A 27427-nucleotide genomic window follows, 5' to 3' on the forward strand; every position below is an offset into this window, starting at 1 on the left:
ATCATAGCAAAGCAAGCAATAAACGTGATCACCCCAGTATGCTCACCTTTTAACCATCAAGACTTCTATAAATTACAGATTTGCATCGATTAACATTTGAAATTAATTCAATAAAGTACAATAAAACAAGCAATTACTCTGCTTTCTGAAAATACACTTGTTCTACTTCTTACCTTTATCTACTGGAAAAAAGGTAATGGTGATGGAAATATCCTTTATTAATAACTAGCCACCTGAGTCACATGATTAATAAAATTTCAGAATGCACAGATGAACTGGTTTCATACAAACAGAATGTGTGGAGAACTGTAAACGTCTTACATAACAGGTTGTGATAAGTAAATTATGAAGCTGTCTGCCACGTCATCTCTCTCATCCACCCATCTATTTATGCACCCCCCCCAAAAGAAAAGCCCACTCCCAAAAAACTTGGAAAAGCTATTTACGCTGAAGGAAAGGCCATTATGTCAGAGAGCTGCATATGATTTAAAATCTGAACTGTACTTTTTATCTACATGTTTAAAATATAAAGACAAAAATATATATATATTTATAAATACCTTAAAAACTAAGTGACTTTTTAAACACAGTGCAGGGCTGTTTTCCTCCCCTTTCTGATTTTTTTCAGTGATGCCTTAAAAACCACTTTTGGTGCACAAATGAAAATGAGTAACATAGCATCAATCCACAGGTAAAGATAAACTAGACAGTCATACCTGATCTTTTTTCATTCATGTGCTTTGTGTATGCATGAATATGTATGTTTACAAGCACATATGTACTACAAGCTTGCATGCGATTTATATACTACACATACATAAAGATATACATCTATATATATGTGTGTATATATACACACACACAAACATAAATACACATTGTATATGGATAAGATAAACAATGTACTGTGACTTCCAAAATTCAGTCACCCAACAAATACTGATAGCATCACTTCCTGATGAAATTCCAGTTGAGCTTCAGTAATCACACATTCTTGTGCTGGAAAATAAAGGCCAGTCTATAAATGAACAGCCAATGTAGTATTATTTTATGTAGGTACTGAACTGTATGAATCAAATTCTCCAAAATCACAGCACATTTTTTTTCCTAATCCATATTACAAAAATAAATGCGTACTCATTTTAAACATACTCGCATACATGCATACAAACACATGCATTTAACAACACCTAAAGAACAAAATCTAACCCAAGCACTGCATGTATGACTAAAACTTTAATAATGAATTAAGAGTCATGAAAGGACAGTCATTCACTGGCCTCATGAAGGTGTGCCAAGACAAAATGAGAATGTAAGTGGCAGCTGGGAAAGCACTTGGTTAAAAACGTAGTCAACACCCATTGTTAATGTAGTGTCAGACAAAACTAAGATATCTTCCCCCCACCCTGGAACCAGGAAGCAATAACCACCACAATAAACATTTCTGCAGCATTTAGTAAAGAAAAGGCTTTCTGTGTTGTTTTCTAAAGAGCAGAAATATTTTCTATTTTCAGAAGAAAGTATGGGACAAAGGGACTTTCACTTTCTAAAGCAAACTGTTAAATTAGCAGCAATTCCAGTTGTGAGAATGGAGTTAGCAGCCAGGATTAATCCAGTGAAGTAGGAAAAAAAACTTGCGCCCATCAAGTTGTCATGAGGCAGGACACAGACAATACATGTGAATATATAATGGCAGTGCTGGGCAACTTGCAGAGACAACGAGCAGCTTGCAGTTAGAAGAGCTGGCCAGCAATGGTGTCCATTTGGCGTAGAGTAGACCTGACAGTTCTGATTTATTAGACCAGTAAGAGAAGAAAGAAAATGGAAGCATTGAAAATACTGTAGGTTAAGAGTCCTTGCAGATATCAGGTTTAAACTGTGTGCAGGTTAAAAAAAATATATAATATATAAAGAAAAACTTTTGTAAATTAAAAGTCAATGAGCTGTTTGAGAGAGGCTTGTGAACACTGCTTCTCATTTTCAACACACGTCTCGCACACCTCATGTAGTGATTCTTAATAAATAATAAACAATTTACAATTAACAACTAGACCAACATTTTAAACACTTTCAGATACAACTCTCCCCTCAAAACCCCTTCCCATCTCCCTTACTGCCCTCCCAAGTGGGACGTACTAACATTGTTATGGCTTTAGTTTTAAATTAAAGAATCATCAAGAACTTGCTGCTGTACTCTGAGGGACGCAAACTCCTAAAATGGCTGGTTCTTCAGATTCCGTCCTGTTCCGGATATGGGTGGCCCCCATTATGCTAGGCGCATTACTAGAATAAGGGTAGTTCACTGGCACATTGCTATCAGGGGCATGCCCTCCTCCTACTGTCCTAGTCCGAAAGGCAGACAGCCCCAAATGTAAGTTCGAAGAGCCAAACTGTGTGCAGTCCAGATTTGAATGGTGTAAATGCATGGTGGTGGAAGACTGGGGATGTCTAGGTCCCAAAGTCAGTTCCATGGACTCGGGGATTTGTGGGGGAGATGAAGAGGAGGAGGAGGAAGGCAAAAGCTGCCGATGATAATGCGAACGAGTATTTCCATGGTGGAAGAGTTGATGAGACTGGTGTTGTTCATTTCCATGGTAATGTAGCTGTGGCTGCAAACTGGGAACTGGTTTATGAGGTGCAAGCTGAGTATAATTTTCACTGTTTGTCATTGGAACATCTCCTCCAGCCCAGTGCCTCATCTGCTGTTGGGAGTGAGCCTGAAAGAGAATTACATATGTTAATAAGAAACAATAAATAAAGCAACAGTAAAACTGTAAATAAACACTAAGTAAAACACCATCAGAACACCCATACTGTTTAGAAAACTCCATATATACATTTTCTTACCTTTTCTCTCTGCAACCTATGTTCACCACATTGTTAGTAGTTATCCAACTTCCTGCAAACTTGGGCTGCATTTAAGATTCCCACTCAGTTCAGCCAGCTGTAGATGGAGAGTGACCATAGGAATCTCTTAAATCTTGCCAAGAGCCACTTTTAATAAAAAATACTTGACTCACTGGGGAAGAAACTACAAATTATCAGTGTACTCAACATTTTGTACCTATTCTGATCACATCCTTCAGCATACCAGTGTATGACTGTGCATGATCGCACACAATGTTCCCCCTCAATATAATCACTCTTGTCCGAAGAAGTCTGCCTAAATAAGGTTGTGTGAAAGCAATCTATGGTCTCCCAGAAACTAACTACAGCAATTCAACACTAGGACTTGCAAGCTGGTGGAGATAAGGCCCCCCTATTAGGAAACCTGCAAACACCATCAATGTACCAAGGAGCCCTGGTTCTGATTACCCCCTTCTCCAAACTTTCTTTCATGTAGTATAAAGAAAGCACAGCTTTCTGTAAGGATTTGCCATTTTTGGTTAAATCCTGACAAATGAAGAGAGAGACTTTGTTGGACCATATGAAAAACAAACTATTACCTTAACGCTTACAGACACAGTAGGATTTGCTGAACTGTTACCAAGTTCAGGTCTCCTAATCTAATTAGTTAACAAAAAAAGAATTCTGTACTAAATGCCTGACACTGTCATAAGTCTTCCATACTAAATGCTACTATAGAAAAAAATGTCTACTTGAAGGACATAAAACAATAGAAGTGACCCGTCTTCCTTCACTGTGCAACCTCACTGGTCTGAACAGTGCTATCCTTTATTCAAGTGTCAGCTCCATATCTGTTCCATTTCTGTCCTCTGGAACCCTGGATGTAGAACCCACAAGAACCTGTTCAGACCTTGTCTTATTTTAGTATCAAGAACATTTTAGAAGGTGAGTAAGGTTACTGTACAAAAATGCAGAAGCCCCAAAAAACAGTATGTTTGAACAGAAAGATCATTACTGCAAGACATTAACAGAAAGGGGATCAAGCTGCAAACAAATACTTAAAAGCATTGTTCTTACCATAACTAGACATCTGTGTCATCCATTTTCATTCTTCCTCAATGTATGGGATTTGAATCTGATCCTCGGATTAGACTCAGACGCTTATTCCAGACTTAGATCCAGCTCTTGAGCTTCTCCCTCCACCCATAATTCTGTAATGCAACCCCAAAGCCTCATATACAGTTTGCTGTCCTACCTTCATAACAGAACAGAGAAATGAGTAACCTGAAGGAAAGACAGGGCTCAAACCTGGAACTGTAGGTTCCAATACAGTCCAATAGGCTTCTCCAGGAACTCGGATGGGGAATGGATGGGAGAGAAGTTGAGGAAGATGCCTAGTTATGGTAAGAACATAATTTAAATCTGATGTTGTCCTTTTCATTCTTTCTCAACATATAATATCAGCTACATTGATCTTGAGTGGCCCTCATGGAAGGATATTTCTGACTACCATTGAAATAAAGGTAGCTCTGCTTTTAGAAATATCTAATTTGTAATGAGTAACAAAAGTATGAGCACTGGACCATGTAGCTGTAGCACAAATGGCATCAATAGATGTTATTGACCAAAAAGCAGACTATGTGGTCATGGATTTGACCGAATAAGGCTTAGGAGATTCAGAAAATGTCATGCCTTTCTGAGAATAAATCCAGGAAATACAGTCCACTGCCCATTTTGCTAGATTGACTGGATACTGGATAACCTAGTCATAGGAAACCAAGTTGGTATGATTTTCTGAACTGCCTTGCCCTGCGAAGATAGAAAACAAAATTGTCTGTGCACAAAAAGGCAATGCAGTGTGTACTCTCCTCTACTGGAAAAATTTGGAAAGAAAACTTGTAAGTGGATGGATTGGTTAATGTTATTCTCAAAAGCCACTTCAGGGGGAAAAAAATACTTAGATGGCCAGAACACCCTACAAAAACACGGATTTTCCTAGTGAGGGGTTTTGGGAAGACTAGCCACCTTTCTGTTTTAGGATCTCTGGAATATCTCCAAGGGAGATGTCATCTACTGGTGATCTGGGAGACCCCTTCTCCATGAAAATCGGTATTCTCCATGAGCGACTCCAATGGGGGGGGGGGGGGGGTCAATGCATCTCCTTTTACAAGTCCTCTTCCAATGCACCTCTCCTCAGTTGGATGTTCAGGTGAGGTGTTGGAAGAGAGGGGAAGTTCTTCTAATGGAACTGGCTGGACACATTGGTTCTGTCTTGTCCATGTGAAATGGGCCTGAGTAACTCAGAGCTATAACCAATAGGGAAAGGCAGTAGGATTAGAAGCATGACAGAGAAGTTCTTTGGGGAGAGAAAAACCCCTTTCCACCATCTCAAAAGCAGAAGGATCAAGACAGACCCCCGACCCACCTCCTTGATGCCAAAACTTTCGACGAAGGCAGATCTAGACCTTCCACGGAACCATGTGTCGGGGGTGGAACCAGATCTGAACTGTCCAGAGCTAAAGATCAGAGAGAAAGGGATGGTTCTGACAAAATTGGAGCCAAGACTATCCCCCTTGGACCAGACCCTTCAGCTACGAGACCCATTCTGATTAGATGGTATCAAAACAGAACTAGCCAAGGATATAGTCCTAGTGGAGGAAGAAGCTTTGCTTGGATCTGACACCAGACCTCTCAGGGATCTTGGATCTTGGGGCTCCAAAACCACAGGATGGATCAAAGGAAGACAGAAAACAGCTTTAGAAGATGTTGGCATACGCAAGGATCCAGAAGTGGAAGGAGTTGTTAAGAGCTTTGAGAAACGTAATCATCCTATCCACGTCTGCTTCCTATAAGCTCCTGGAGGAGCTAGGAGAGGAAGTGGAAGGCGGCCTTGAGTGCTTCTTTGGGGTTTGATGTAATCTTGAAGGCAGGGTACGTGATATTGGCTTTACTGTATATTCCGGATTAGCACTCCTTTTAGTAGATCCTTGCTTAGGATCAGAGGAAGTCATTGTTGGACTAATGGTAATTACAGAAGTTGTACGATCCATTTTAAGAGTCTTAGGATCTGACAGAGTAGGATCTGATAATTACTTGGTGGGGGAGGGCTTCGGAGGGAAGCACTTCCTATGTTCCAAAGGAGCAGACTTGCTACATTTGGAAGGGGTATGAGCCTCTGAAGTGGAAGGCAGAAGACCTCTTAGGATCAGTTTATTGCATCAATCCGCTAAAGCCCTACAGTTGAAAGTGGAGCATATTTTGCATGCCATGTCTAAGTGATCAGCCCCTAGACAATACACGCACTCTTTGTGGGCATCCGAATTCAGAATTTTATACCCCTGGGCGGCGCAGTGGTGAAGCAGTTAACGTTATCTCACAGCAAGAGATTCTCTAGTTTGATTCTCGGCTGGGGTGCCTTCTGTGCGGAGTTTGCATGTTCTCCCTGCGTTCATGTGGGTTTCCTCCAGGTACTCCAGTTTCCTCCCACAATCCAAAGACGTGTCTGGAGTGTTTTTTCCCCGGGCCACCGCTAAAAATAGACTCTCTCCTAGTCGGACTTTCCTGGTCAACAAAATGATTAAAAAAAAATACCCACAAGTAGTTCACTTTTTGAAACCTGTGGGTTTTTCCAACATCACTAACAACCCTGCAGAGTCTAAAGAGAGTTTACACTCACTATTACAAAAAGAACAAAGTAAAACAGATAGCAAACCTTTCTATTTCTGGGGAAAAAAACTACCAACAAGGTAAGCAAGAAAATACCCTAAAATGGGTAAAAGATTACCAGCAATGGTAAACAAGTGCTACCTAAAAAAGGTATTATAAAGCAGAAAGGGAAAGAAGCACCCTAATACCAGTGACAAACTTAAGAGGGTGGATAGATTAGTATGTAAGGAAATAGAAAAAAATCAAGACCAATAATAGCTCAAGAGCTTGGAAACCTGCATCTGTTCGCAATGGCAGCAAATGAGATTTGGGGCTTTGGGGATGCAATAGAGCATTGTGGGTAGAGGGAGGAGCTTGACAGATGGATCCCAGGTCTTGGATAAGCGCCCGAGTCAGATCCATGAATCAGATCCGAACCCCACATGCTGAGGAAGAATGAAAAGGACTTCAGATCACTTTTTAAATTCAGACCCTAAAAACAGTGAAATGTCCCTAGAGGTGTGTACGATTACCTCTAACTCCATAGCAGCACAATTGGCTGTAGGAGACAGCATAACCCACAAAAACATATGCAACGAAAAAGCAGACAACCTATAAGTATACTAAGTGGGAAAGTAGGAAGAAACCCCTTCTGAAGCAATTATGCCATTACAGCTACTACTAGTTGAGTGACCTACATAACTGCACCATGTTCATAAGGAACACTGCTGTGACACATTCATAACACAAAACAGAGAATATTAAGCAGTGTTAAGAGTCAAATCATGACACAGGTGGATGTCTTAACATTATTGGAGCAGCCATCCAACTTTCATTTTTCAGAGAAGATGGGCATGAATCTCAAAAGACAGCATCACAACTTCTCTTGTCAGATACTGTTGAAGACAGCAGTAGGTTTAGATGACTGGGTCTGACCTCCCAAAGCAAAGGTCTTGCCTTGCTCATCAAAGCAGAAGGTTATGCAGTTTATTAGTCTTGTGGAAAAAGTGCTCAATTAGTGACTCAGCTTATATAACAAAGAAACAGGAAAAGTACAGTTTTGTACCTACCATAAATGTAGATGTCCGAACTGGATAGCATCTGCAGTCATAACAACTGGGTTGTCCTGTCGTCAGGCAGCCCTTCAGTCGGCCGGATTCCAAAGTCCGGGTCCGGCTTCGGCTGATGTCGCACTTCACCCGACGTCATCTCTGTGGGTCTTCGGGTATAAAGGCATCAGCCGACGCCATTTTCTTCAGTGTTTCTTGCCCCAGATGCCAGTAGCCTTCTTGAAGGCTAAAATTTGGATAAATGCCAATGTTTCCAAAAAGATAGAGGTAAACACAAAAATAAGCATGTATGTACATATATACAAACAAATACACCATAAAAGACTCCCCCCACCAGCTAGCTATTAGGAGGGTAAACACCCTAGGAGTACCACAGAGGGGAAGGAGGGAGGGTAATCCTGACTGCAGATGCTATCCAGTTCGGACATCTACATTTATGGTAGGTACAAAACTGTACTATGTCCTTCATGGATGCATCTGCAGTCATAACAAAGTACAGTTTTGTACCTACCATAAATGTAGATGTCCGAACTGGATAGCATCTGCAGTCATAACAACTGGGTTGTCCTGTCGTCAGGCAGCCCTTCAGTCGGCCGGATTCCAAAGTCCGGGTCCAGCTTCGGCTGATGTCGCACTTCACCCGACGTCATCTCTGTTGGTCTTCGGGTATAAAAGCATCAGCCGACGCCATTTTCCTCAGTGTTTCTTGCCCCAGATGCCAGTAGCCCTCTTGAAGGCTAAAATTTGGATAGATGCCAATGTTTCCAAAAAGATAGAGGTAAACACAAAAATAAGCATGTATGTACATATATACAAACAAATACACCATAAAGACTCCCCACCAGCTAGCTATTAGGAGGGTAAACACCCTAGGAGTACCACAGAGGGAAGGAGGAGGGTAATCCTGACTGCAGATGCTATCCAGTTCGGACATCTACATTTATGGTAGGTACAAAACTGTACTATGTCCTTCATGGATGCATCTGCAGTCATAACAACTGGGTAGAATACCATAGCCAACTAGAGGAGGATAAAAGTAGATTATGGTGTGTTTAGGATCCCTTGCAGTACAGCAGTGGCAAACCCTGCTCGGGATCTGGAATATAGAGGCAAATTATAATGCTTGGCAAATGTATGCACGGAGGTCCAAGTAGCCACCTCAATAATGTCTTTGGTTGCCACTCCTCGTAAGAAGGCTGTGGTAGTGGCTGTTGCCCTTGTAGAATGAGGTCTTATGTTCTGTGGAATTGGTTTTCCATGGAAGGAGTAACAGAATCGTATGCAATTTCCTATCCATTTGGAGATAGTCTGTTTGGAAATAGCTTTTCCTTCCCTTCCTGTTGCATAGGCTACAAAAAGTTGGTCAGTCTTTCTGCTATGTTTTGTTCTGTCCAAGTAGTAGCGTAGCTGTCTATGTACATCCAAGGTATGCAGTATTCTTTCCCCTCTGTTTTGTGGGTTGGGAAAGAAGGTAGGTAGGTGGATTGCCTGGTTTAAAGACACTCTGGATACCACCTTAGGCATAAATGTAGGATTAGTCCTCATGGACACTCTATCTTGGTGGAAGATTAGGAAGGGTTGCACTGCCATTAAGGCCTGTAGTTCTGAAACCCTCCTTGCTGAAGTAATTGCCAGTAGGAAAGCAGTTTTCCATGACAGGTGTTGTAGGTCTGCTGTTGCTGCTGGTTCAAAGGGTGATAGTGTCAACTTTTCTAGCACAAAGTTTAAGTCCCAAGCTGGTAATGGTGGTTTCCTTGGAGGTTTTACATTCTTGATTCCTCTGAGGAACTGCCTGAGCAAAGGGTGCGAAAAAACAGGTGGATCAAAGCTGTATTCTGCTGAAATAGCTGATGCATGTATCTTGATGGAGGAGTAGGACAGGCTTGAATGAAGAAGTTCGGCCAGATACTCCAGAATGTTAGGCATATCTATGTTTGACACATCTTTTCCTCTTTCCGTACTCCAAATGACAAACCTTTTCCATTTTCCAGCATAGTTCCTTCTTGTTGAAGGTCTGCGTGCTTCAAGAATAATGTCTTTAACTCTTTGGGAAAGTTCTGGATTGGCTGCTGCTATGTGATGTTCCATGCAGTCAGTTGCAATGTTTTTAGGTTTGGATGTATGATGCTGTAGTTGTTCTGAGTTAACATCAAAGGCATCAGGGTATTGGCCACATATTGTTCGAGACATGCTCCTCAGCAGTGGGTACCAGTGTTGTCTTGGCCAGTTTGGAGCTATCAGGATTATCCTTGGACGTTCTTCCTTGATTTTTAGTAGTACTTTGTGTATCAAGGGAAGAGGTGGGAATGCATATGCTGTTAGGCCTTTCCAGCTGAAGGAGAGCGAATCCACTTTCCATGCTAGTGGGTGGAATGTCCTTGTGCAGAACTTTTGAGCTGGTGATTGAGAGGTGATGCGAATAGATCTATCTGAGGCATTCCCCATTTCTTTGAGATGGTCTTGAAGATGTCCGGGTGCAGCTTCCATTCGTGGGCATCCGATGTGGTTCTGCTTAATATGTCTGCTAGAGTATTTTCTTTTCCCGGTACAAATATTGCCTGTAACTGGATGTTGTAGCTGAGTGCCAGGGTCCACAGCTCCAAAGTCATTCTGCATAGGGGTATGAATGAGTGCCTCCCTGTTTGTTGATGTACCACATGACTGTGGTGTTGTCTGTCCTTATCATCAACTGGCCCTCTTGGAGAAATGGTTTGAACTTTTGGATTGCCAGTTTTACTGCCAGCATTTCTTTTAGGTTGATGTGCAGGTGAAGTTGATCCTGTGTCCACAATCCTTGCACGCATTTGTCCAGCATGTGGGCCCCCATCCTAGGTCTGAAGCGTCTGTTGTGATGGTCTGGCTTGCTTGACATCTGCGAAAGGGTAGGCCTGGGTTTGACTGACATGCCTGAGCCCACCATAGGAACTCCTGCTTTAAGCATGGAATTAGTGGGATTTCTGTTTCTAGGCTGTGTCTGTGTTGGGACCATAAATTCTTTAGGTACCACTGTAGTTTTCTCATATGAAGTCTGGCAAATGGGACCAAGATTATGCATGATGCCATGAAGCCCAAGGCCTGCAGTACTTTTCTTGCTGTTAACTTGTTCAGTTTTGTTAGTGCCAAGAAGTAAAGAGGGAGTTCTTTTTGTTTTTCTGTAGTCAGGAATGCCATTTGTTTTACTGTGTCCAATTCCGCGCCCAAAAATGTCCTTGTTTGGGATGGTATCAGCCTTGACTTTTGTAAATTGACTGTGTATCCCAGTGCTTGTAGCAAGTAAATGACCCTTTGTAAATCTGTTGTCAGCTTGCTTTTGTTGTCCCCTTGTAGCAGGCAGTCGTCCAGGTATGGGTAAATTTGAATTCCTGTAGTCTGCAATGGGCGATTACTGATGCAAGGCATTTTGTGAATACTCTGGAAACAATAGATAAGCCAAAGGGCAATGCTGAGAATTGATAGTGCTCTGATCCTGCAAGAAATCTGAGGTATCTTCTGCAGATTGGTCGAATGGGGACGTGCAGGTATGCCTCCTTGAGATCTAGAGTTACCAGCCAAGACTCCTTGCCCAGCATGGGAAGAAGTTGCTGTAGGGTCAGCATTTTGAATTTTGGGACAATGATGTATGTATTTAAGGTGGACAGGTCGAGAATTGGTCTCCAACTTTTTTCCTTTCTTGGAACTAGGAATAGTCTGGAGTAGAACCCCTTTCCTTGCTCTGCTGTTGGCACTCTTTCCACAGCTCTCATGTTTGCTAACTCCATTATCTGTTGTAGTGCCTCTGTTTTTTGATTTGGAGGTAGATTTGGCATTCCTCTTTTGACTGGTAAAGTGTGGAAGTGAAACCGGTAACCTTGATCTATGGTTTGTAAAATCCACTTGTCTTTTGTGATATAGTGCCAGTTCTTCGAAAATAAGGTTAATTTGCCGCCTAATGGAGCTGCTATTTGTTCCCTGGTAGGCAGATGTAGAAGTAAGTCACTGTGGTTGTGTTGTTGTAGTGGCAGTGGTTGTGTCTGTGCCTCTGTTGTTACCTTGCCACTGTCGTCCTCTGTAGGCACCTCCTCTGGATTGGTTTCTGCCTCTGGCACGTCTATTCCTGCCCCTTTGGGATCTTGTGGAGTCAGGAAAGGACCAATTTTTGGCAGGCCAGTTCCTGCTAAACCTTGGGGGTTGAACCTGCAAGTAATCTTTAACCGTTTGAACAGATTTTGCCTTTTCTTCCATTTTCTTCATTACCTGCTGGGCAGGTGTACCAAACAAGCTGGTCTTATCCATAGGAACATCTAATAACTTAGCTTTAACATGATCCGGTAAGGCTTGTTCCTTTAGCCATGCATGTCTTCTTATCACTGTGCCAGTCATGGCTGATCTAAATGAAGCCTCCAGTGCATCATAGCCACATTTTAAGGAATGGTTACTAACCTGTTGTATATTATTTACCATTTCTAATACATATTTCTTATCAATAGAGTCATCAGAAGATAGCTTTTTTGTTAACTGATCAAGCATAAACTCTTGGTATTGTATCATGTGAAACTGACAGTTTAAAGCTCTAGCTGAGAGAGTAGCTGAGGTGTAGACTTTTTTGCCCCATCTGTCTAATGACCTGGCTTCCCTTTCAGAAGGAATAGGGTTTTTAGCTGTGGTCGGGGCTACTGCCCTGGGACCCTGGGATATAGTTTCGGGGTCTGCAAGTGGGGCCTTGTAAAGGTGGTGATGAGTGTCTGGTACCCTGTAAAATCTGTCTGGTTTGGCAGGGGCTGGAGGTAAAGAGTCTGGTGCAGAGCAGACATCATTGAAGGCATCGTCCACCACAGAGAGGACAGGAGGTATAGCTAAGGGCCTGTGCTGTGGAAGGTGTAGAAAAGTCCTAAGTCTTTTTCTGGAGTCTGAGAAATCCTGCTGCTGCCATTGGAACTGCTCTCGCATGGCATGTAAAGTTTCCCCAAAGGAAAATTCTTCTGGTGTTGAAGCAGCTGGAATGGATTCTTCAGCATCTGAGTCTTCATAACTGGAGAAAGGAGCCTCTGGCTGGTCTGTTATGTCTGATTCATCGGCAGAATCATCAGAGGACACAGGCTCGGGGGGCTCTGCCCTAGGTCTCTTCTCTGGGGGCTGAGAGGCCCTGTCTGGGTGAGATTGAGATCCCCTGATTAATGAAATTAAATCTTCTGCCAGAGTAAGCATTTGTGAACTAGAAGAGGGCCTGGTTGTAGGGGGTTTAACAGGCACCGTTTTAGTAGTTTTGGCTGCTTTAGCCCTGGCAAAGGCCTTAATGGACATGGCTGCTGGAGGCCTAGCAGCACCACATGCTGGGGTAGAGACATCCAAGGGAATGGTGTCTGATAAGTCAGTGGCAACCACCGTAGTGGATAAAATTTGAGGCCGATTCAATAGAAGTAGCAGGGGCCTCAGTGGTAGTGAAAGATTCAGCTGTACTTTGATCAGTTTTCTCGGTTTCGGCCGAAACCGAGACACTCGCAGTTTGCTTAACCATGGTTTCGGCCAAAACCGCGGACCGCGAGTGTCGGTCTTTATCTTTGCGTTTTTTAGCAGTTTGGGTAGTCGGAGGATCCGACGGCATAATATACGCAAAATCAGAACCGAAAAACTGTTCAGCAAACTCCGACCGACGCCTAAGCGTTCGTCGGTTGAATGAAGCACAGGCCGAACAGGCTGCTACGTCGTGGGCTGGGCCTAAACAAGGCAGACAATAAGAGTGGAAATCTTTATGAGGTATTTGTTTCCCACAGGTTAAACAATTATTAACTTTTTCTGACATCGGCTGAGGCAAGAAAGAGTCCCCAACGGGGTACTTAGCTTTAGAAGTCTTCAAAGTAGTATTCGGTAGAAGTAATCTCTGGATCCGACCGACCGGCACTTGCGAACAGCTTCTGCTTGGCCACGCGGCAAGAAAGACTGAAGAAAATGGCGTCGGCTGATGCCTTTATACCCGAAGACCCACAGAGATGACGTCGGGTGAAGTGCGACATCAGCCGAAGCCGGACCCGGACTTTGGAATCCGGCCGACTGAAGGGCTGCCTGACGACAGGACAACCCAGTTGTTATGACTGCAGATGCATCCATGAAGGACATCGAGTCTGCTTGCCTGAAATCCTGTTGGTATATCACCTCAATTACTTACACATGTTTAGGTATGAAAGGCTCTTGCCATTGTTTTCAAGCTTTAGACAGAAATTTTAACTGAATGGATTTGACTTATGTACAGTTTAGAAACCAGTCTCAGCATGAGTAAAAAGGTTAGTCTTCAACGTTACATTATCTTTGCAAAAGATGCTGCAATTCTCTCTGCAAATCAGAGGAGTGAAAGCTACTATGAAAGAGAGGCAGTCCGTTACACTGTGCTGACAATGTTCTAACTGAAGGCAAAGTCTACTCTTCCATACAAACGCTCAAGCTCTACGTTGAGGATACTGGGTGGCCAGAGATGAAGTGTGCGCCTCAGGAACTGTTAACAGCAGTGTTGGAAAGAAACTGGAAGCATACCTCTCAACAGTAGTACCAAATTCCTCAGTATTTACTAGTTTTGAGGTCAAAATATTGGGATGCCACGAATTCCCAAGTGGCTCCCTTAATTTCCCAGTCTATTTTTATTTTTTTGAATTTTTGCTGACGTCATCGCATGCAGGGCGTGCATGATGACATCTGCGTCGTGAGCAGACTGCCAGCCTGTCGGAATATGGCTGGGCTGGAGTGGGGTGCATATTACTGACTGTTTGTGTATTATAGGCCAAACAAGTACATGTGCAAGCTAGCCGTAAGTGGTTTGTTTGCAGAGAGCGGTAAACTACTGCAGAGTGGAGTGTAGACACTGACAGCCGTGTAATGATGTTCCTCAGCTAAAATGTAACCTTTTAAACTAAAAAGTAATTTGTGACAGAAAGAGAATAATGGGATAGAAAAAAAAATATATATATATATATAAAAAAAAAAGCTGTAGTAATATATGTAAGGGTGAAACACACAAAAACGTATTTTACTGCAGTTTTCACAGCAAACTGGAAAAGCAGGGCTTGTCAAGGGACATAAGGCGCTTAGGTATTGACATGACAGCTGAGGGTTGTGAATCGAATATTTTACGAGTGACAGGGCAAAATACGTGAGCTAGACAGTGTTCAGATTTTACAACTGTATATACCAGATTGTAGACTGCTTTATATACTCTCCAGCCCCAGTGCACCACTGCCCTTTCAGTGAATGTATTCTAAATAAAAATTGAGTTTATATACCAAAAAACATTAACACTACTTCAATAAAAACATTTAATTGGAGGCCGGTAAGCTAACAAGCATTACATTGTATTTACTAGCTCATCTGTATCCTTTCCATTTCACTTAAAGGAACGCTGGTGAATATGGTAACCTTGTGACAGTTTAAAATGTTTCGTACACCAAGTGTTACATTTCTTTTCCCGTACCTACCTAATGTGACAGTGGATAAATAATTTTGTGATTATTTCACCTAATGGTAAGAAGTGACCGGGCAGCCGTAGCTCATGAAACAAATACAACCAGGCACATACCATCAGAGGAAGACTATCCATTTTGAATACCCACAATCCATTGCTTCAAACAATTAGTAATAGTTCCAGCAGCAAAGATGTTCTGGTGATGCATAGAGAAACTAAATAGTGAGCCACATCTTGTTGGTCTACATTTGTATTTAAAGCTGGAAAGTTTGTTTATTACACTCCCCACAGAATTAATAAATAAAAGGAGATTTATCTGAGTATGACAAAAGTGTATTCTTTTCTCTGATCTTCGTTGAGCTGGCGGTTGTACCTTATTTCTTTCCTCTGTTGTAAAACAGAATTTTTGTACCGTCACACACTGTGGGAGTCTACTAAGTTCGTGATCAAAGTACTGCTCAGTTTACTTTTTCTTATGCAACGTTTTTGTAAGTGCTTTTGTTTTTGGCTAAAACTATTATACAACATTTTTTGTGTTAACATTTATGAGATACGCATGACTGTTACTCGCACTTTATCTTTCAGGGCTGGCCCGAAAAAAAATATTGTCTATTGCTCCACTGTGCACATCTTCCACCTTCTATGTTGCGCTGGCGGTTGTTTATTTTTTCCTCAGTTGTAAAATGGAATTTTTGTACTCTCACATTGTTTCCAATGGGCAGCTGCTTTCACACCCATTCGTTCTGCTTCTGCCAGACCACCAAATAATAACCACTTATATCTTGTGTAATGCGGATGTATGTAGCAAAAAGTGAAAAAGTATGGCCAGTTTTCTTTAATCTTAAATACACTGCAACCCTCCAACACACACACACCACAGTAATACTAGTTTTACACTGATTTCAGCAAATAAAACACATTGCACAACACTACTTTTGATGCATCACATCACTGTGGTGGGGTCGGTTTTTATTAGAAGGGGCCCTGGTGAAAACTATCAAAGGTACTGCTTTTAGATTAGCAATACTGTACCTGTTGTTAAAGGCATTAATTTAGACAGTTGTAGGCATATGATCTGAAAAAAGCCACGTTTATAGGATACTCAGAAAAAATGCACTCAGTGGAGTACAAAGAATATGCCTGGCTACACTCTTTTAGTCATAGGAGACCATTATGAGACGCACAGATGTCCCACTCATCTGGCTGAGTAAGGTGAAAGTCATGGTCAGTTGTCTATGGGGAGTGGCAGGATCCACCAGAACATGCACTCACTCAGGTCATTGAACCACAAAAGTACCATACTACTCAGCCATAGTCCACCTGGGTAGAAATGACCTGAGATGTACCACTCTAGAGTTGGACATCAAAACAAAGTATGTGGGAAATGTTTCCTTTTGGTGTTTGTGCATATTTGGAAACATACTGCTGAAGGGATTAGTGGGGATCTGGGGGACACGTTTCTTTTTGGTGCTTGTACATACTTGAAATTGCTGAAGGGAATTAAGCTTTTGGGTTTTGCTACGGGTCCATTTCTCAAAATTATAGTTTTCTGGCAAATCAGTGGCAGATCACAGAGGACTGAACTCAGAAAATAATGGCAGGCAGCAGACATTACATTTGAGTTTCGTAACACAGGTGAGACATGCAACAGTAACTTGGCTTATTTAATGCTTTCTATTCTCTAAAGAATGGGCTAGGCAACCCCCTATTCTTTTGGTGCTATTACAGGAAGAATGGTTCACAGGGGAAAGGGATGGGGTGGAACGTGGTACACAGGGAGACGAAGGAGGCAAGGGTGCATTAATATCTACTCCCACTCGAAGTCTTAGCCATAAGAGTTTCCAAGGATTCTTCTTGGTGTAGTATGAGGAAAAAAGTGAGTTTATGTTGCACTTACCTATAACAGCAGATGTTCCTCATGGCTGCAGTACCCTTTAGGCTACAAGGCTTTTGTGTCCTGTCTAGCTTCCAAAAGTTCTGAACTCCCTCACACACCTTCACTCTGACAAGCACAGTGGGCAGCCCTGTAGCGGGAAATCAACAGTCAGAGCGAAGCTTTCTTCAAGACTTTCTTGCCCGAAAGTAAAGGAGAATACAAATCTCTAAAAGATATATACAATAACAACTTTATATTCAACAGCTATTTACAGAATTAAGGGGATGGTGGGTGGGTGAGGTTATTGCTGCAGTGAGAAATTCGAACATTGTTACTGGTAAAAGCAACCTGCACTACTGTACTATGTTCATCAATCCTCCACTGCAGCAGCCTTTTGGCTACATAGATGAATTACTAAAGCCCATCTGACTTGGGAAGAGGAAGGACATGGATCCAGAAACCCCTGGAGAGTGGTCCTAACAAAATCCATCCTGGTTCTAGAAAAGACATCCAGTTTATAATGCCTTGAAAGTATGCACAGAGAATCATGTAGCTGCTTCTAAAATACCAGAGTCCACCCCTTTCCAATATGCTATCAAAGAAGCCAAGGCTCAAGTAAATGAGCCTTCATCCTGCCTGGAACTGGTGGGAACAAAAGGCAAAAGTGGAGGGCAACCATCTAGGAATACTGTTTTGACATGGGTTGTCTAGGTTTCTGGCATAGTCATTCTGAGGACACACATCTTTTTTTTTTTTGTATAAAAAAAAAAGTTATGTACTCACTATAACGTTCCATGTATGTAGTCCATCTCGCCGAACATTACGTGTGGGTTCGGCTCAGACTCGGACGCTTTCAGAAAGCCTGAAAACTTCTGACTGGCTCGTGGCTAGGAGGTATCCCCATGGTGCATGAGCACATTCCCCAGATCTTGTTTGCTGCTAGTCTATACAAGGAGAAAAAGTAGAAAGGAGAACAAAGGTTTGGAAGAATAAACCCTAATAAAAGTGTCCTTTACAATATAAACCACCGTAGAAAACTGTTTCCAGATCCTCCAGAAAGGGGGCTGGTGGGTGGGTTCGTAAATGTTCGGCGAGATGGACTACATACATGGAACGTTATGGTGAGTACAGTTATGTAGGCCTATCTCACCTCCAATATTATGTGTGGGACAGTGTCCATAGCATCTTGTATGGGTGGCTCACTGGAAAATACTCCTCAGCACTGTGGAACCAAATGAGGCCCTACCCCTGGAAGTTAGGGCCAATTTATAATGGGTAATGAAGGTATGAGGGGTAGCCCAAGTTGCTGCTGTACATACATTATCAATAGGAGTCCTGGCTTGGAAGGCAGCAGAAGTAGAAAATGATATGGTAGAATGTGCTTTGACTTTATGGGGTAACTCTCTTCCCTCAGAAGTATAAATGAAAGAGATGCAGTTAGAGATCCAGTTTGATAGTGTGACCTTAGAAACTGGCAAACCCATTCTTGTTTCAGCAAAGGAAACGAACAGCTGATCTGATGTTCTAAATCCTTTAGTTCTGTAGATGTAGAAATGCAATTGCCTATGTACACCCAATTGGAGAAATCTATACTCTGCTTTACTGGTGTGATTGGGGAAGAATACTGGCAATTTTATAGTTTGATTCAAGTGAAAATGGGAGCAGACCTTGGGGATAAAGGAAGGATTCGTCCAGAGGGAGACCCTATCTTTGTGAAAAATTAAGTATGGAGGTTTAACTGATAGGGCTTGCAGTTCGGAAACTCGTCTAGCTGAAGTTATCACCACCAGAAAGAGTCTCTTCCATGACAGAAATTTTAACTGACAGCTATGGGCTGGTTCAAAAGGTGGCAAAGTAAGTTTAGAAAGGACTAGAGATTTAGATCCCAAGGAGGAATGGGATCTTGAACAGGAGGTCTTATCAAAGAACCTTTGAGAAAGGTCTTGCAAAGTTTGTGGGACATAAGGTTAGAATCATTAATTATTAGATATTGCTGCTAGCTGAATTCTGAGTGTAGCAGCTGCTGATCCCTGGTGAAAAAGTTCTGATAGGAACTCTAAGACAATAGGAATGGGAGCTGTAAATGGATTAACCTTTGTTATCTGCCCATATAAAAAATCTCTTCAACTTACTGTTAAACAATTTTCTAGTCAAGGGCTTATGAGAAGAGGTAATGATATGGGTTACAGCTGGAGACAGATCGTGAAGCCTGACTAATGATGGAACTGCAGCAGCCATGCTGTCAGTTTGTGTGTGTGGAGACAGGGACGAAGAGAAAGTACAGTTTTGTACCTACCATAAATGTAGATGGTGAAGTGCTAATACAGCTGCAGTCATAACAGACGGGTTCTCTTGCAGTCAGGCGGGTCATCGGTCGGCCGAATTCCAAAGTCTAGGTCCGGCGTCAGTTGTCGCTTCTTCCCTGACGTCAGTGCGACAGGGGTATAAAAGAACCAGCCGATGCCATTTTCTTCAGTTTTTCTTGCCCCAGATGTCAGGTGCCCCCAGAAGGAAGGCAATACACAAATTTGTGTAATAAAGCAATGCCAAATAATCAAAATACAGTAGTTGCAAGCAAATACACCATAAATGAATACCCCAATCAGGTTGTATGAGGAGGTGTTAGCCAAAAGGCCTGTCCCAAGAGGGGAAGGAGGGAGGGAAACCTTGACTGCAGCTGTATTAGCACTCGAACATCTACATTTATGGTAGGTACAAAACTGTACTATGTTCATCGTGCATACAGCTGCAGTCATAAAAGATGGGTAGAATCCCAAAGCTAAGAAAGGGGTGGTAGGCACTAGGTGGAACTAGGAGGAGCCAGGATGCCCTGCAAGACTGCAGTGGCAAAGCCTGCTCTAGTTTTGGAGTATAATGGTAGGTGGTAGTGCTTGGAGAAGGTATGCACAGAACTCCAAGTGGTTGCTTCCAAAATATCTTTGGTAGGAACTCCTCTGAGGAAAGCTGCAGAGGTAGCTGTGGCCCTTGTGGAGTGAGATCTGATGCCTGCAGGTACAGTTTTACCATGAAAAGAATAACAAAAGCGTATGCAGTGGGCTATCCATTTTGAATTTGTCTGTTTGGAAATTGGTTTCCCTTGAGCTCCTATAGCATAGGACACAAAGAGCTGTTCTGATTTTCTGAAAGGCTTTGTTCTGTCCAAATAATAACACAGCTGTCTGTGGATGTCCAAGGAATGTAGTAGTCTCTCCCCTTTGTTTTGAGGATTAGGGTAAAAGGTAGGTAAGTGTATAGCCTGATTCAAAGCTACCCTGGATACCACCTTTGGCATAAAGGACGGGTTGGTTCGTAAGGAAACTCTGTCCTGATGGAAGATGATAAAAGTCTGCACAGCCATGAGGGCTTGTAGTTCCGATACCCTACGAGCCGAGGTGATAGCCAGAAGGAAAGCTGTTTTCCAGGACAAATATTGCAAGTCTGTTGAGGCAGCTGGCTCAAAAGGAGGCAAGGTCAGCTTTTCTAGAATGAAATTGAGGTCCCGAGCAGGTATTGGTGGTTTCCTTGGGGGTTTTATATTCTTAGCCCCTCTGAGGAACTGTCTTAAGAGGGGGTGAGAGAATAATGGTGGATCAGTGTTGTATTCTGCAGAAATGGCGGAGGCATTGATTTTGATGGAGGAGAATGCAAGTCCACTGCTTAGCAGCTCAGCTAGATACTGTAATATTTGAGGTAAATTCAGTTTTCCAGGATTCTGGCCCTTTCTCTCATTCCAGGCACAAAACCGTTTCCATTTTGCGGAGTAAGCTTTTCTAGTAGACGGCCTTTCTGGCCTCCAAAATGACATCCTGCACCTCCTTGGAGAGTAGGGTCTGTTGTGATGTTAAGGAATCTTCCATGCGGTCAGATTGAGTGTTTTCAGCTGACTGTGAAGAGTTTTGAAGCTGTGCTGAGTCAGAAGAGGCGGCATTAGAGGTAGGGTCCATGGAGGGGAATGCGTCAGGCTCCTCACGAGTGGGTACCAGTGCTGTCTTGGCCAGTCTGGAGCAATGAAAATCATCTTTGGTCTGTCTGCTCTGGTTTTTAATAGACCTTTGGGCAGCAGAGGAAGAGGTGGAAAGGCATAAACTGTCATTGTTGTCCAACTGAAAGAGAGAGCGTCCACTCTCCAGGCCTTTGGATGAAAAGTCCTTGAGCAGAATTTTGTCAACTGGTGATTTTTGTGGGAGGCAAAGAGATCTATGTCTGGCCTTCCCCATGCTTGAACTATCTCTGTAAAAACTTGAGGATGCAACTTCCATTCGTGTGGATCTGTCATATTTCTGCTTAGGTTGTCTGCCAGCATGTTTTCCTTGCCTGGCAAGTACTGTGCTTGAAGTTCGATTTGTAATTCCAGAGCCATATTCCAAAGTGACATGGCCAGCCTGCATAGGGGGTATGAATGGGTTCCTCCCTGTTTATGTACCACATTACTGTGGTGTTGTCTGCCCTTATCAATAGTTGACCTGGATGCAGAAGGTCTTTGAAAGCTATAATAGCATTTATTACTGCTAGCATTTCCTTTTGACTGATGTGAAGGTGTTTTTTTTTGTGGGACCATTTGCCCTGAATGCACCGATCTGTCATGTGCACCCCCCAGGCGTAGTCCGAGGCGTCTGTTGTGATGACTTGATTTGCTTGAGGCTTGCAGAATGGGAGACCTGTGTTGGTTTGGCATGCTTGAGCCCACCACAGAAATTCCTTTTGAAGACATGGAATTAGTGGTATTATTGTTTCCAAACTGTGGCTGTGTTGAGACCATAGGTTTTTCAGGTACCACTGAAGTTTCCTAATATGCAGCTTTGCACATGGGATTAGTAGGATGCAAGATGCCATGAATCCCAGAGCCTGCAGGATTTTCCTTGCAGTCAGCCTGGTGAAATTTGCTAGTGTTCTGAAGTATTGAGTTAGTTGCCCCTGCTTCTCTGGCGTGAGGTAGGCCATCTGAGTGTTTGTGTCCAAGTTGGCACCCAGGAAAATTATTTTCTGAGAGGGCATTAGCCTTGATTTCTTTTTGTTGACTGTGTATCCCAGAGAATTCAACAACATTATTACAAAAGCCAGATGTTTCAGAAGTATGTGCTTGCTGTCCGCTTGGATCAGGCAGTCGTCCAAATATGGGTATATTTGTATCCCTTGAAGTCTGCAGTAGGCAATTACTGATGCCAGGCATTTCGTGAATACTCTGGGCGCAGTAGATAAGCCAAAGGGCAATGCAGAGAATTGATAATGGGTTGAACCTGCAAGAAATCTGAGGTATCTTCTGCAATTTTGTCTGATTGGGACATACAGGTATGCCTCCTTGAGGTCCAATGTTACCAGCCAAGACTCCTTGCCCAGCATGGGAAGAAGCTGCTGTAATGTGAGCATCTTGAATTTTGGTGCAGTAAAAATGTGTTTAGGATGGATAGGTCCAAAATAGGTCTCCAATCTTTTCCCTTCCTTGGTACCAGGAATAGTCTGGAATAAAAACCTTGACCTTGTTCGTGAGTAGGTACCTCTTGAATAGCTTTCATGTCCATGAGATCTGAAATTTGTCTTTGTGCCTCTGCCCTGTGATTGTGTGGCAGGTTTGGCATGCCTCTCATTTTTGGAAGGGTGTGAAAATGGAATCTGTAGCCTCTGTTTATAATGTCCAGGATCCATTTGTCTTTTGTGACAATGTGCCAATTTTTTGAAAATAATGCCAGTTTTCCGCCTAAGGGTGCTGCCATTTGAGCCTTGCTTGGCATGCAAAGGGGAAAGTCACTGGGCTTGCTTTCTGAATGGCTGCGAACTATCCTCACCACCTCTGTGTGGGAGCTTGCCATTGTCTGCCTCTAAACGATCCTTGAGATTGCCCTCTGCCCCTCGGGCACCTGTATCTACCTCTTTGGGGTCTGTCCGTGGCTGGAAAGGACCAATTTTGGGAAGGCCAATTTCTAGTGAAACGTGGAGGTTGTACCTGTAGAAAATCTTTCACTGTTTGCATTGATTTAGCCTTTTCCTCCATTTTCTTTAATACCTCCTCAGCTTTAACACCAAATAAAACATCCTTTTGTAGAGAGGCATCTAGTAATTTAGCTTTGACATGATCTGGTAAGGTTTGCTCCTTGAGCCAGGCATGTCTACGTATGACTGATCCTGTAACAGCAGCTTTACGCGAGGCCTCTAGAGCATCAAAACCACACTGCAAGGTATGTTTACCCACTTGTTCTGCACTATGCATCAAATCCTGCAACTCCTTCAAGTCTGGTTGTTCAGGTTGTGACATTTTACTTCTCAACTGTGATAACAGAAACTGTTGGTACTTTAGCATATGGAACTGGCAGTTTAATGCCCTCATGGTTAAGGTGGCCGTGGTGTGTACCTTTTTTCCCCACCTTTCTAAGGATCTGGAATCTCTCTCGGAAGGTAATGGATATTTAGCAGTGGAGGCCTTAATTCCCTTGGGGCCCTGTGAGATAGTTTCTGGGTCAGCCGCATGGCTTTTGTATAAAAATTGGTGTGAGTCAGGAAGCCGGTAGTACCCGTCAAGCTTGACTGGGGCTGGAGGTAAAGAATCCGGGTTAAGGCAGGCCTCCAAGTACACATCATATAGTATGTCTAAGACAGGAGGTATAGCCAGAGGCCTGTGCTGAGGTAGCAAGAGAAAATCCCCAAGCCTTTTCTTGGAATCTGAGTACTCTTGGCCTTCCCAGTGGAAGTGTTCCCTTAAGGTATGCAAGGTTTCCCCAAATGAGTAATCCTCTGGGGGGGAGACAGAGGGAATGGACTCCTCTGCATCAGAATCTTCAAAAGGGGAGTAAGAATGTTCCTGTTCAGAGTGCTCTGAAATAATGGAGGCCTGGTCAGAGGAGGGGAATTATTCCTCCACTCTGGGCCTTTTGTCTGGAGGGGGGGTTGTGAACCCCTGATAAGAGTAATTAAATCCTCAGCCATTTTAAGCATCTGCTTTTTAAGCATGGGGCCTGGAGAAGGGCCCTGTGTAACTTGTCTCTTAGAATGCATGGCTGCTTTAGACTTAGTGAAAGCCTTGATGGAAAAAGAAGAGGAAGGTCTGTAGACACCTTGAGAGGAGGCAGAACTGTCTACATTTTGAGATTCACCACCAAGAGTGGCTTCGGTATCTGTAGTCGGGGTGTGGGCCGAGGAGCCTGCGACCTCGGGCACAGAAGACACCGCCAATGAAGTGTCGTCGGCAGGCAGGGGCTGCGTAGGCGCCTCACTGAGAACCGGACCACCTGTAGTCGGCTTTGGTGGGGTGTCGGTAGAGGCCGCGGACCTCGTGTGTCTGTCCTTATCTTTGTGTTTTTTAGACTAAACTGGAGTCGGATTATCCGACGACATAATATAGTTACATTTTTTGCCAAAATAGTGCTGGGCGAACTCTGCCCGATGCTTAATAGTGCGTTTGTTGAATGTAGCACAAAAACGACAGACCGAGACGTCGTGGTCTGGGCCTAAGCAAGGAATGCAGGGGGAATGAAAATCCTTATGCGGTATTTGCTTCCCACATGAAATACAATTATTAACTGTCTGACATCGGTCTGAGGCAAGAAAAGTTTCCCCAACGGGGTACTTAGCTTTCAAGAAGACTTCGGTTGCAAAATTTTCGTAATTTCAGGAGCTGGCTGGCCGACTGGCACTTGCGAACTGCTTCGGGCACCGCGCGGCAAGAAAGACTGAAGAAAATGGCGTCGGCTGGTTCTTTTATACCCCAGTCGCACTGACGTCAGGGAAGAAGCGACGACAACCGACGCCGGACCTAGACTTTGAAATTCGGCCGACTGAGGACCCGCCTGACCGCAAGAGAACCCGTCTGTTATGACTGCAGCTGTATGCACGATGAACATCCTGACGTGTCAAGAGGTCTGGTACTGAGTCCAGAGACCATGGATAGTCTAACAGGTGAGGCCCAAGGAAAGGGAACCGAATCTGACGAGGCCAGTAAGGAGTGATGAGGATCATCTTGCTTCCCAACAACATTGCTTTCTGTATGACCTTGGGAATGAGTGGAAAAGGAGGAAATGCATAAATAAGTCCCGGGGGCCAATCATGGACGAGTGCATCTCTCGGAGACTCTCCCAGAGGGGGGAATGAAAGAAAAAGGTGCTGTATTTGGCGTTGATGGGGCTAGAAAAGAGATTGCAGCAGGGTTGTCCCCATTTGTGGAAGATCTGACGGGCTACTTTCTGGTTCAAAGACCATTCATGAGGTAACAAAATTGTCCTGCTTAGCTTGTTTGCTATCAGGTTGGATGTCCCCGGGATATGCGTTGCAATGAAAAAGCGTTGGGAAGAAATCGCCCAGGTCCCAACTCGCAGGGCCTCTTGACATAAGGGGTAAGACCTGGTTCCTCCTAACTTGTTTAGATACCATACCACCGGCATGTTGACTGCCTGGATAGCTATCATCCCTAGAGGGAGAAAGTCATAAACTGCTTGCAATGCTAGAAGCACCGCTCTCATCTCTAGGACACTGATATGCAGATGGGCCTCGTGACCTTGCCATGTGCCTTGGACAGTCCCGCCTAGATAATGCCCCCCGCCCACCCTATCTGAGAGGCATCCATGGTCACAGTGGCAACTCGTTGGTGAGGTACAAAGGGAGTCCCTGTGGTAAACTGACCTGGCTGAATCCACCAGCTGAGATCCTTTTTGCAAGAATCTGTGATTAGTATCTGGTGATGCAGGGGCAACTGCTGAAAAGACCACTGGGATGACAGGAGCCATTGGAGTATTCTCATATGTAGTCTTGCTAATGGTACCAATGTTATCGTCGACGTCATTGTTCCAAGAAGTTGTAACACCACCTTCGCTTTGACTCTTCGAAGGGGAAGTATCCTGTAAATCTGCTGTGAAAGATTTTGCATTCTGTCTATTGGTAGTCTGGCTACCATAGAGACCACGTCTATGTTTGCTCCTATAAAGGTTAAAGATTGAGCGAGCAAAGTTAAGGATTTTTCCCAATTTAGAGAGACTCCCAACGGGGAACAGAGCTTGATTGTGGAGTCTCTGGATTGAACCAGAAGATGCCTGGTGGTGGCGGTCAGGAGCCAATTGTCCAGATATGGAAAAACCTGGATTCCCTGACGTCTCAGATGGGCTGTCACTATTGCCATGCATTTGGTGAACACCCGGGGGGCTGTGGTGAGACCAAAAGGCAGCACCCGAAACTGGTAATGATTGGCTCCCAGCAGGAAGCATAGAAAACTCCTTGATGCTTTGTCCATCTTGATGTGGTAGTAGGCATCTTGGAGATCTATTGAGCACATCCAATTTTCTTTCCCTAACCGAGGGAGTATGGATTGTAGAGTGACCATTCAGAACTTGGACTTCTTTACATACTCGTTTAACCTGCTGAGGTCTAAAATGGGTATCCAGTCTCCTGTTCTTTTTGAAACTAAAAAGAATCTGGAGTATGTTCCGAATCCTGTCTGGTCTGCTGGGACCTTATGGATGACTCTCTTTAACAGCAGCTTTTCTCTCTCTATAGCTGCTTGATCCCTGTAATTGGGTGGTACATCTGGGATCCTTTTGGGAGGGCGTGGTGGAAGGGAAAAGGGTATAGAGTAACCTCTGATGATAATGTCTTGTACCCACTTGTCTCGGGTGATATTTAGCCAGGCTTCTGGGTACAAAGATAGGTGACCCCCGACCAGCTCCAGAGATGCACAGTCGGATTCCACATCAGGAGTGCTGATAGGGATGATCACAAAAGGAATCGCGACCTCCCTGATTTTGTGGACCTCCCCTGCCTCTACCGCGACATCTACCATTTGTTCCTCCTCCCCTGCCTCTGAAGGAGGAATCACCCTGTGCATCCTGGAAAGATCTCTGATTTCTTGAACCACATTTTACCACTCTTCTGACATTTAGGGTAAGGTCTAGAAGGGACGGTACAACGGACTCTCACAGCAGAGAGAGTCTTTCCTTCCTGTTCACACCTGGTGAGGGTATCTTTCACCTTGGGTCCAAAAAGAGAGGATCCATCAACATGAGCATTGGTGAATGTAGACTTGAAAGGTTCAGCAAAATTGCATAGACGCATCCAGGAATGTCTCCTTAAGGAGACTCCTGAACCCGTTCTGCCTTACTCGCACCACCAGCTGCATATGAGATCAGCCTCATGGAGGAGTTAACAATGGATGTTAAGGTAGCCAACTGAGTAGATACTGTAGATGGGACTCCTTCAGTAGAGGTAACTTGAAGAGCATCTCCTAACTCCTTCAGGAGATATCTCTGAAGTCTTGTGAAGTGTGATAGATAATTCAGCGGAGAGTAAAAGCCGCTTTAGAGAAGATACGCTTCCCATATATATCCATCGTTCGGCATTTCTTAATGGGTGGCTGGATAGAGGAAGAAGTCTCTGTTAGCTCCTTCTTAGTGGCCGCCACCACCACGGCATCTACAGGTAAGCCCTTGGATACAAAATTCTTTGTCTTTAGGGGCAGAAAGAAACTTGTTCGGCCTCCTGGGGACCGGTTCCACGGCATCAGGAGTCTGCCATGCTTTCTGACTCACAAGATCCAGTAACTCTTCAAATGGGGGAGACAAACATGAAGCTGAGGGTTGAGACCCGAAA

The 27427-nt window shown here is 43.6% G+C and overlaps 1 protein-coding gene across 1 annotated transcript in view; it reads right to left on the reverse strand.

Moving 5' to 3' along the window:
• Positions 1–200: 200 nt before the first annotated feature.
• The window catches only part of LOC122808386 (dual specificity tyrosine-phosphorylation-regulated kinase 1A-like), a 529197-nt gene continuing 501970 nt past the window's right edge, over positions 201–27427 (reverse strand). The window contains exon 6 of the mRNA XM_044079352.1: positions 201–2717. Within this exon, the coding sequence (XP_043935287.1) occupies positions 2175–2717 (543 nt within the window). The 3' untranslated portion in view covers positions 201–2174. The remainder of the gene's footprint in view (positions 2718–27427) is intronic.

Source organism: Protopterus annectens, chromosome 8.part0 (assembly GCF_019279795.1).
Source record: "Protopterus annectens isolate FY-2018-M chromosome 8.part0, PAN1.0, whole genome shotgun sequence".
NCBI lineage: Eukaryota > Metazoa > Chordata > Ceratodontiformes > Protopteridae > Protopterus > Protopterus annectens.